This window comes from Rosa rugosa, chromosome 7 (genome assembly GCF_958449725.1).
Source record: "Rosa rugosa chromosome 7, drRosRugo1.1, whole genome shotgun sequence".
Classification (NCBI taxonomy): Eukaryota; Viridiplantae; Streptophyta; class Magnoliopsida; order Rosales; family Rosaceae; genus Rosa; species Rosa rugosa.
Window position 1 is genome coordinate 39,657,208 of NC_084826.1, and position 11,482 is coordinate 39,668,689.

The following is an 11,482-nucleotide window of genomic DNA, read 5'->3' on the forward strand; positions in this document are numbered from 1 at the left end:
ACTGGGGTGCGGTAATGATATACTAGAACAAAACACACCCGATGGGTGTGAATAATTATTAATTAAATAAATATGGAAAAGTTTTTTCAAAATAAGTGGGGAGTTATTACAGATAGTGGGAAGTTTTGTCTTGGATGAAATGCACATAGTGGAAAAGTGGGAAGTTATTTGCAGATAAGTAAATTATTGTTTTTTTTTTCAATTTTGATTTTGTTATTTACCTTATTATCCCTTAGTTATTAAATATAATTTCAAATTAATATATGATGTAAGGATCCATATGTAATTTCATATGCATTTTGGCTAACAAAGCCTCTTCTCTTAATAATAGTATAGAAGATACTAGAACAAAACACACCCGATGGGTGTGAATAATTATTAATTAAATAAATATGGAAAAGTTTTTTCAAAATAAGTGGGGAGTTATTACAGATAGTGGGAAGTTTTGTCTTGGATGAAATGCACATAGTGGAAAAGTGGGAAGTTATTTGCAGATAAGTAAATTATTGTTTTTTTTTTCAATTTTGATTTTGTTATTTACCTTATTATCCCTTAGTTATTAAATATAATTTCAAATTAATATATGATGTAAGGATCCATATGTAATTTCATATGCATTTTGGCTAACAAAGCCTCTTCTCTTAATAATAGTATAGAAGATACTAGAACAAAACACACCCGATGGGTGTGAATAATTATTAATTAAATAAATATGGAAAAGTTTTTTCAAAATAAGTGGGGAGTTATTACAGATAGTGGGAAGTTTTGTCTTGGATGAAATGCACATAGTGGAAAAGTGGGAAGTTATTTGCAGATAAGTAAATTATTGTTTTTTTTTTTCAATTTTGATTTTGTTATTTACCTTATTATCCCTTAGTTATTAAATATAATTTCAAATTAATATATGATGTAAGGATCCATATGTAATTTCATATGCATTTTGGCTAACAAAGCCTCTTCTCTTAATAATAGTATAGATATTGGGGGTGCAGATTCTGGATATTTAATTATTGGCACACGAGGACGAGGCAGGTCGCAGAGGGGATTGAGAAAATAAAATAAAAAATAGAGAGGGAGAAGAGAAGAGTCAATTGTGTTATTGGCCCCCAAGCAAAAAAGCAAGGATTCACCCTCAAATCCAATACCAGCAATCAGAGCAATCAGCAATCAGCAATCAGCAATCAGCATAGCATTTTGTTGTTGCTGTATATTCATTCTCGTTGTTGTTGTTGATATTTCATATATGGGTTTTAAATCTGCAATCTTGTTGTTGTTATATATCACAATCACAACGCTACAATTGGTATCGTCGTCTTCGCCTGTCTGCCCTCCCCAGTCCGATCTGTTCCGTATCACTCTTCAATCTCAATGCCCCGTCGCAACCTCCCCCTACCCACCCCTCCAGGTATGGCATAGGGTACCCTTTTTGTCTTTTTATTTCTTAATCCAATTTGGGATTTTCTTTTGCTCTGCTCTGGAAATTGGGATTTTAGGTTTCTGTATGTGCCATCAATCACAATCACATCTTACCTTTCCGTGCTCGCTTTGATCTGTTTTCATTTGAATTAAGGCAGGCAGGCATGTCATGCTTAATTTAAGCCACAGACTCTCTTTCAGTAATCACTCGAAGTTGTTATGGAATGCAAACTATGCTTGTATTATTGGGATTGTCTTCGTAGTTCTATCATCCCTGTCCTTTTGCTGTTCTATGTTAGTGAGTTTATGCTGCAGTCAGAAAGGATTTCTTCTCTGAAGCCACCGATTACGGTTAGACAGCATGAAATCAAATTATCCATCCCTGGCCTGGGATTAGCTTGGTGGCACAAAGTGCATTTGGGGGAATTTTAGTCTTTACCCCCATTTGATGAGTCTGTTAAGTATTGTAGTCTATATACTTGAGACTCAATTTTTTTTTATATTCCTGAAAAGGTTAGGATTATTGGAGAGAGAGAATTAACTGTAGGTTGCACGGATATTGTTTGTCTTTGATAATTGTTTTTATTCCAGAAAAGTATACAAAAGGATAATAATCCAGTTTTGAAAACATTAGTCTTGAGTTTTCTTTACCCTTAATTACACACACACATATAAATTCTGCCGCTTTTCTCTGCATTACCTAAACCTAAACTGTTTTTGAATTCAACTCTTGGTTGTTTGAGATATTAATTATTAGCTTTTTTAGGTCATAAACACAAGACATGCCTGTGACAAATAATGTTAACTTTCTGATCATGTCGGAATCAGATCAGTGGTTGTTGACCTGGTGTTCATATGGAGTTTGATCCTTTGAATATCATGGCTTTTTTTTTTTTTTTTTTTTGTGTGTGGCTGAATTTAAGTGTATTTGCCATAGCTTCCATTCTGCTCCAGATTCTGTGTTTCTGAGCTGAATGTTTGAAGTTTGATGTCAGCTCTGTGCATGTGAGTCTACCATGGATGCTCCCATTTATAAGCTCGTTTTTTTTTTTTTATTCAAGAGAAAAGGTTCTCTTTAGACCCTGTCTTTTAAATTAATGTTTCACCATTTTTCTGTTATAGCTTTGGAATCCATGTAATAAATTAAAATGATTAGTTTAAGCATAATTCTGTTCAAGGTATTTCGTTACAGACAATGTTGGATGACACGGTTTGTATATCTCAATCTCTCTAGGATTTTGTGTGAAACAAGGGCTCCTTGGGATGCCCTGGTTCTATTATTTTATCTAATGTAGTTGAGGAAGCAAACCTTTTTCCCCAGTGATTTCTATTTCAACTTCAATCTGAATGGCTGGTTGATTTCCTGCTGTTATAGTCTCACATATAGTCCTTGAAAACAGGGATTAAGTCTATGGTTAAAATCTATCTGTTCCATAAGTAGTTACCACTTGGGATGATTTTATCGTCAATATATATTTTTCTTTCTTTCCTTTTTTCTTAATAAGCTTCAAAATAAAAATTTAATGTTATCACTGAAGGATTTAACACTTGCAAAACCTACTCTCTCTCTCTTTTTATTTATTTATTTATTTATTTTTCCAGTGGAAGTTGTAAATATGACATTATATAATGTTGTTATCTTCAGGTGGATGGGGACTTCATTGACAGAGCATTAGCATCAACACGGAAGACTGGTTATACTTCTGTGCTCTTTTACGCTTCCTGGTGCCCATTTTCACGCAAATTGTATCCTATTTTTGAAATGCTTAGCTTCATGTTCCCTCAAGTGGAGCATTTAGCAGTTGAGCAATCTTCAGCCTTCCCAAGGTGCGAGCTTTTTTTAAGATCTGCTTTGTCTTTTAACTTTGCATAAAATTCCTTCTTTTGCCTTGGATTCTGAAGCCTGTATAGCTAGATTTTGTAGGTGAAAGAAATGCTGAGTTTGATTGTTGTTCTGTTTGTATGTTACTATAGCATAGTTTGATTAGCAAAGGATGGAAAAGATTTTTTGCCGGTCTTTTACCGTTAATGTTGCATCTTTTACCGTTAATGTTGCATAATATTGTTGCCTTTGTGTTTGATGATAAATAATTTCATGGAAAACAATTTTTTGTACAATTACTATATTTTATTGCATCACTTCCTCGAACAACCAACAGAACCAGGGTCACATTTATTGGAATGTTGTGAAATATCACAAATTTCTGTAATTTTGCCGTCTTTGAAGTTGTAGAAATATCAGCATGTCTTTGGCCTGAACTCACCTGCCTTTGATTTGTTTTATTGCAGTGTATTCTCAAGATATGGAATCCCTAGCTTCCCTTCTATTTTAATAGTCAATCAGACGTCAAGGGTCCGATATTATGGTCCAAAAGATCTCCTGTCCCTTGTCCAATTTTACCAGAAAACCACAGGTAAGATTTTTTCAAATTTAACTACTAAGGATGTGTGATGCCCAATTGTGGGGATGTCAATCTTTAACATGACTGATAACATGCCTCAAGTATGCAGTTAGCTGGTTTTGGGTCGAATTATGTGATTGTAATGTATATGCTATGACTTGCTAACACATAATAAACATATCAGGTAATGTCAAACATGAGTAACCTAGTATGACATGATTATCCCAGTAATAAATAGTACATGAAGGAAATGCCAACTTTGTCAATTGCATAGATTTATTCACATCAGGATCAAGTCAAATTTTATTATTTCGAGTAATTTTTGAATGAAAATGATTTAGGCATTTAGCTCACAATGTACTTTGGGTCAACCGAAGCATTTGAGTGGTTAGCATAAGGATCAAGTATATTTTTATTTTATGAGTATCTGTGAATAAATTCATATAGGCTTTTAGTTCACATTGTACTCGAGTCAAACGTACAACTGACTGCGGATTATATTTAGTCATTTGATACACGATTAACTTAATGGTCAGGTTAGGATTAACTAGTGGAATTGTCACTGCCCCCTGACACTAATTGTCACTGGCACTATATCGGTTCCTCTTGTTTTGTTCTTTTGTTCGTCTGTTTCTGCACTAATTGGAACAGTGGTCTAGTGACTTGACCATCTATGCTGTTTGCTGTCTGATTGTGTCTATCAGGACTTGAGCCGGTTCAGTATTACAATCATGATCAATCCGTCAGTTGTGAATCTGGTGAAAAATCCATAATCAAATCAATGAGTAACCTGCTGTCACTAAGAGAGATATCAAGGAGGGAACCCTATTTAGTTTTCGCTACATTGTTTCTCTGTCTTAGGGCACTTATACATATATTGCCTAAGGTATTGACTCACCTGAAAGCTTTCTGGGTTCTATACGTTCCACATTTCAACGTGGGAATATTTGGGGAGACGAGTCAAACTATGGGGCGTATCCTTCACATGGTTGATGTTAGGAGGATTTGGAACAAGCTGAGATTATGCAAGACCAGGAATTTCCACGAAGGTGCAAAGAATGCCAGGGTTTGGGCTTCTTCCCTGACTTCAGTCTCTTTGGGTGAATCTTCATCGGCTAGATCATCGTCATCTTAACTGCAGAACTTACAATCTTGTACAAGACATATCCAGGGGTAGAAAAGAGCTTCTCTATGTGGGGCTTTTGGGGCAGGTAGTTCTCTCCCTCGCTCACCATATTTACCAGTAATGATAGTTGAAGCTGTTGTCCTTGTTTGAGTTGGGCTTTTGGGAAAGCAAACAAGGTAATGTAAATTTGAGAATAGCATGGTTTTTGTAAATTACTTGTAATGAGTGACCATCCGAATGTAATATCAACTTCCCTCCCATACGAGTTTACATGGATAGGGTTCTTTTTATTTTTATTTTTATTTTTAAATATTTTTTTTTTATTTTTTATTTTTTTATTTTTTTAATTTGCGCGCAGATAAGGGGATAGTTCGAACCTTGAAGTGAGGCATCCTAGCTTAAGGAAATGTGAAATCCACCAGCAAGGTTTCCATGAGTTTTTGCCTTTACCACCTATACTAGCTATGAGATGATCATGCGTTAAGTCGGAAAAAATCCTTAAATCCTAACGACTTGCCAAAAGAAAATATTCATGAATCCTGAATATTATAATAAGTATGTAACTAGCTTCACCACGACTCGGGTGGCAAAAAAAAAAGTAAATACAGGGTTCTCTTTCATCCTAAACTCTATTCAACACAACAAAGTGAAAAACGAAGATACAAAGAAACTTTATTAGAGAGAGAAAGGCCTATATGCCCACCCCCAAAGTGAAATTCATATATGCCCACCCCCAACTTTGCTCCTCCTCCAAAAACTAGAGATCAGCCAGTCCATTATTCCTCATTTCCTCTACCTCTCGCTCTTCAAGTTCAACTCCGGCGCAGTCATCGTGCTCGTTCTCTTCGTCCTCCTCCGCTGCCGTCGCTACAGTCACCGCAAGTCGTGCACGACATCAAGAACTAAAAGAACCCACGATCTTTCTTCTCTTTTCCCAGCAATCCAAATCTCTTCTCCCTTCGATTTTTCAAAGCCAAAAACCTTTCTGGCTTTCTTTTCTTATCAATCTTTTTTTTTTTTTTTTCAAAGACGGGTTAGGCCCGAAAGCCCGAAAAAACCGGCCCGCTTGTCCCGGTCCGGGTTTAGCCCGGTCCCTATTCTCTGGAACTGCAAGCCCGGCCCGAAAAAAAAAAGCCGGTCCCGGTCCCGGTCCCAGCAAATCCAGTGCCGGTCTGGGACCGTGCCCAGCCCTACTAAAAACATCTCTCCTTCTCGGCCAGTTTTCCGGTGACTAGCTACTGCTCTGTATTAAATCAGACTTCTCACAGGTAAGTATCAATCTGGTTTTTAGCAGCTAACGGTTGATTCAAAGGGTCGAGCCCTCCTTGTTTACCAAGAAGGGAAGCTATCTACTCTGCGCTTTGGCTTTTCTCCACACGGAGTTAAGAGCCTACAAAAGAGAATGATTCTTGACCCTGGGTTATGATATACTTTTATCTACTGAAAACTAGAACCATTACCTGTACTGATTGCTTTCACTGTGCATGTGGAAATGTGTTTTCTTTTATCCATCTATAATTTATTGCTCACCTACTCGATTTGAGTTAGGAACTATCCACTTTATGTGGCTTTAAGAGCTCTGTCTCTACAGTTTATTTTCTGTGCACTCACTACAAACCAGATGGCATCTTCTTCTCACCCTCAGTACGAAACCCGCTTTAAGGATGAGGATTGATTTTGATACAAAGAAGCCTCTGGCTACGTTTGTGCAATTACCCAGACCCAATGCAACTGTTTTCAGAATCCGGTTACAGTATGAAAAACTTCAGAATTTCTGCTTTCATTGAGGGAGGCTAGGACATATGATCACAGCTTGCAGGCATCAGGTAAATCATATACTTATCAAATTGGGGGTAAAGTATGATAATTCCTTAATTGCATATCCTCCTCAAAGACCTGTATTCACACAAAGAACCTATCCACCGGAGTTCCCATATGCTCCGACCACCGGAATCTTCAGCCGGAAATCAAGTGGGGGAGGAACTGGCCAAAGTTTGAATTTGGACTCGAGGGGAGAGATTGATAGGGACAACACGATGATGGCTCAAGGTACTAGGGATGAAAATGATTACTCCACTGTACAAGCTGAGGACTCAATGTCCCCCATGGTGATACAGAGACCAAGGTTGACCAAGCAAGCACTCCAACAGGGTCCCAGCTTGTACGATCCTGATGCACATGGGGTAATGTTCAGAAATGAGTAGGGCTGGCATTTTCAGCCAAGACAAACCAACAAACTGAGTCCGAGCCGAACGGGAAAAGTAGGTAGCCGACCATGTCGGTAATCGAAAGTTTGGTACGGTAGTACCGAACTGAGAGAAATATATTGGTACGGTATTGGTATTGAATTTTAGACATATACGGTATACCGTACCGAATCGTATATTGTATATATTATTTATTTATTTAAATAAATTTTATATATATCGATCTGAACCGTTGATTATTATTAGTTTTATTTCATATTAAATTATAACCGTTCGATTTAGTTTTATTTCATATTAAATTATAGCCGTTCGATTTTAAATTTTCCAAACCCTAAGGGGGGTTTGATCGAGCCCTCTCTCAGACCCGAACCCTCTCCGCCTCGGCGCCTCTCGACCTCTCCTTCAGCCCTTTGAAGTGATGATGTTCGAACTATCCAAGAATCGAACCCAGAGATAAGAGATTCATGTCCTAGTGTCCTACGACCGGTGAGTTTTCCCTAAGACTCAATCGATTTTTGTTTCAATTTGAGCTAGAAGCGCATGGATTCATTCGATTCATGTTCTAAATTGAGTAATCTCTAAGACTAATGCTTTTGCTGCTTTGCATCTTGCTGTTGTGGATCTCAAGTGGAATGGGTCTCTGTTGCCGTTAATCTCAAGTGGTATCTATGAGTTCTTAACCTGTGATTTGTTGCTCTTTCTTTACCAATATGTTCTGGGTTTTCATGGTTTCCCTTCTGTGCTTGCAGGAACAAGAGGACCAAGGACTGAGTTTGAGTGTTTGAGACTTTGAGGGAGACGAAGGCAAAGTCACTACACAATTGAAGGTATAATTCATTAATTCGTATTATGCATAATTGATAATTCTTTGTAGATTTGATTTGCAGCAATTGTGGTAGGTTTGATTTATGCGTAATAGATACATCTCATCTTGAGAATAAGGTAGAATTAGTAACAGCCTGGATTGATACCTCTTCGAAATAATGTCAAATGAATTATGAATTAGTAGTTTTGAGTAATGTCAGTACTCACTATCTATATGTGATGGCTGTAGGTAGAATTAAGACTGAAGAAAATATAGTCATGTACCTGTGAATTGTTATGTTCTTCTTAAATTTTAAGTTTGTTTTTCTTACTGTGCTTTACAGGTGTTGTTCCAATCTCAGAAATTCAAGTAATCATCTAATCAAGGCCGGCTTAGACCTGGAGCAACGTATCATTTCATTCATTTGTGTGAAGTGTGAACTATAAGTGTTTGAATTAGAAATTGTATGAACTATGAAGTGATGATGAGATGAACTGAAGTTGATGTATTGCTTTATTTCATTCATGGTTGTACTGAAGTGATGATGAGATGAAGATGAACTGAAGTTTGTATTGCTTTATTTGCTCATGGTTGAACTGAAGTGATGATGAGATGAAGTGTTGAACTTTGCTTATTTTTCATTTGCAGATTTGCTTATGGTTGGGCCTTTAAATTCATATGATTATTGCAGTTTTTCATTTGCTGGACAGATTTGGCTGTTTGGGCTTTTACAATTGCAGTTGGGCCGGAGCTAAAAGCTGGCCCAATCTTAAAGTCGGTTATCTTGGTATACCGACAAGTTGTGTACCAATCTTAAAGCCCACTCATACCAACCGATACCAACCGGCTATCTCGGTATACCGACAAGTTGGTATACCAACTTTTTGGCCGGTAATTGGTAGCCCATTTTGTGTACCAACAATGTTCGGTTCGATAGGTGATATTGGGCTTCAAGGTCTGGTATCGAACCGAACCCAGCCCTAGAAATGAGAGTATTACGCGGGCCATGGATGCGCTCAGACTTCATCATGGGTCTTGGGCTGACCCGGAATGTATTCCACCCTGGGCCTTTAAGAAAAAGGAAGAGTACTATAATGCTAACCCATTCTTCCCAATACCCCTGTCCACTGACTCTTTCAAACTGGTGAGTCAGCTATCAACAGTCAAGATTATGGAGCTCGACTCTGCTAGTGGTATAGTTCCTCCCATAACAAACAAACAGAGCGCTGCCTTGCCCCAGGATCCATTCTCGAATAAGAGTAAGAAAAAGAAGAATGAGGATCTGACCATACCCAAGAGTGCTGTGAAGAAGACTAAGATTTCTCACAGTCTGGGGCTCCGTCTTTCAAATGGAACTGGCAGAGGAAGGGGAGGAGGAAGAAGAGGAAGGAGGAAAGGTCGATTTGGAGTTGGAAGTGATGATGGAAGGGACATTCATGCTTTTGAATGTTCTCTTGGGTCCCAGCATGATGATCTCAGTGGTAAGAGCGCGAGCTTATTGACTAGCAGAAGTGTAGAGGATCCTACTGTCTCTACTATTGAATCGAATGATATGGAGGATTTAACTCACCTCCAGGGCTGTGGCGGCTGGCCGAAATCAGCTGCAAGAACTCAATGAATTGCATTGCATGGAACTGTCAAGACTTGGGGAGGCCCTTGACAGTGCAGACACTAAGGGAGAACACCCACTCCTAAACTAGTGGTTTTGTTTTTCTCTCTGAAACGCATCAGAGCAGTTCCTATGTTGACAAAATAAGAAGATAGATGGGCTACAGTATGGGTTATACAGTGAACCCAATTAACTCTGCAGGTGGCTTAAGTTTATGATGGAAGTCAGACTTCAGAGTGGATGTTATAGACTTCTCTAAGTTTTTTATTAATACTGATATTACTATCCCGGGTTCTAATGACCCTATCAGGGTCACTTGGATGTATGGTCCCCCATATGGAGTGGATAAGGCTCAGTTTTGGGAATCATGGTGTCGAAAGGGTCGGACTGATGGGAAACCTTGGTTGGTGATTGGAGACTTGAACGAGGTTGCCTTTCATTTTGAGAGGGAAGGTGGTGCTCCATGGAATACAAACCGCAGACAGTATCTTAATAATTTCATATCGGCCAATCTACTACTAGATATTGGTTTTAAGGGTCAGTCTTTTACTTGGGCTAGAAAAGAAAACGAGGTGGTGGTGTTACAAGAAAGGCCTGATAGTTGTTTGGTCTCGGAGAATTGGCTACTAAGCTGGCTCAATACTAGTCTAACCTACCTTGTTAGGATTGGGTCAGATCACAATCTAATTTATCTAGACACCAACCCTACTCTAACAAAACCTAAATCCTCCTTCAAATTCAAAGCAACATGGGCTGATGAGGCTGAATCCTATCCAATCATTAGAGTGTTGGCACAAGACTCCATCTTGATCCAATATCTCTCAGTGGACTTCAAACCTTCCGCTGCCAGTCAAAGCTTAAGGTTTGGAGTAAGAACAGGTTTCCTAGATGCAACAAAGCTGAAATCAAGGCTTGTTTGGAGGAGTTGGAGGAGCTTCAAAATCTATCACCCTTCACAAGCACGGAACGACAAAAGGCCCTAACAAATAAATTGGGGTCTGTTTGGGTTAAAGATGAGAAGTATTAGCACCAACGCTCTCGAGTGAACTGGCTGAAAACGGGTGATTCAAAATCTAGATTCTTCCATCTTTCTACCCTCTACCACAGGCAAAGGAATTGTATCTTAAAAATCCAGAATGAATCCGGTCTTTGGGTTGTGAGGGAAGCCTATATTCGAAGGGAGTTTGAAACTCAATTTCAGCCGATTTTCAAGAGTATCACAGGCCTAGACAATGGGGCGATGTGTTTCGAGGGGTTAACCCCGTTGTGACTAGTGACATGAACAATAGTCTCGTAACTTCTTTCTCTCTAGATGAAGTGAAAGAAGCATCTTTTCAGCTGGGAGCTTTAAAGTCCCCTGATCCCGATGGATTTCCGGGTTTTTTTATCACAAGTATTGGAAACTCGTGAATGAGGTGGTGTCGGGTACCTCTAGTGACTTTTTGGCAGGCCAGCTAAATCTCAAGAGCATTAACCAAACCCATATTGTTCTAATCCCAAAGATCCCTAACCCAGAAAGAACTACCCATTTTCGACCTATTAGCTTGTGTAACAATTCCTACAAAATCTTATCAAAGCTGCTAGCTAATCGTTTGAAGCCGCTGCTCACACAACTGATCTCCCCAAACCAAAACGCCTTTGTTCCGGAGAGACTTATTCAAGACAACCTTATGCTGACTCATGAATCTTACCACTATTTGTGGTTGAAAAGAGAGGGTGGCAATCATGAATTGGGGCTTAAGCTAGATATGAATAAAGCCTATGATAGAGTCGAATGGGATTTCCTAGAAGCTGCTTTAATCCGGTTTGGCTTCTCTCGAAGTTGGATCAATCTAGTCATGGCATGTGTAACAACGGTATCCTTCTCTATTGTTTTGAATGGGAATCCGGGAAAGGTCTTCCTACCTAGCAGGGGAT

General features: G+C 38.7%; 1 protein-coding gene and 1 long non-coding RNA gene across 2 annotated transcripts; both read left to right on the forward strand.

Moving 5' to 3' along the window:
• The first annotated feature begins 1,013 nt into the window (after positions 1-1,013).
• LOC133722458 (5'-adenylylsulfate reductase-like 5) lies at positions 1,014-5,234 on the forward strand. The gene is made up of 4 exons (XM_062149347.1): positions 1,014-1,405; positions 3,062-3,243; positions 3,706-3,830; positions 4,523-5,234. Exons 1-4 carry the CDS (start codon positions 1,244-1,246, stop codon positions 4,951-4,953), a joined length of 900 nt encoding a protein of 299 aa, XP_062005331.1. The 5' UTR covers positions 1,014-1,243; the 3' UTR covers positions 4,954-5,234.
• A 909-nt stretch (positions 5,235-6,143) lies between these two features.
• LOC133723705 (uncharacterized) lies at positions 6,144-8,466 on the forward strand. The gene is made up of 4 exons (XR_009853202.1): positions 6,144-7,637; positions 7,780-7,813; positions 7,901-7,978; positions 8,300-8,466. It is a non-coding gene; the product is annotated as an uncharacterized LOC133723705 (long non-coding RNA).
• The last annotated feature ends 3,016 nt before the right edge of the window (positions 8,467-11,482 follow it).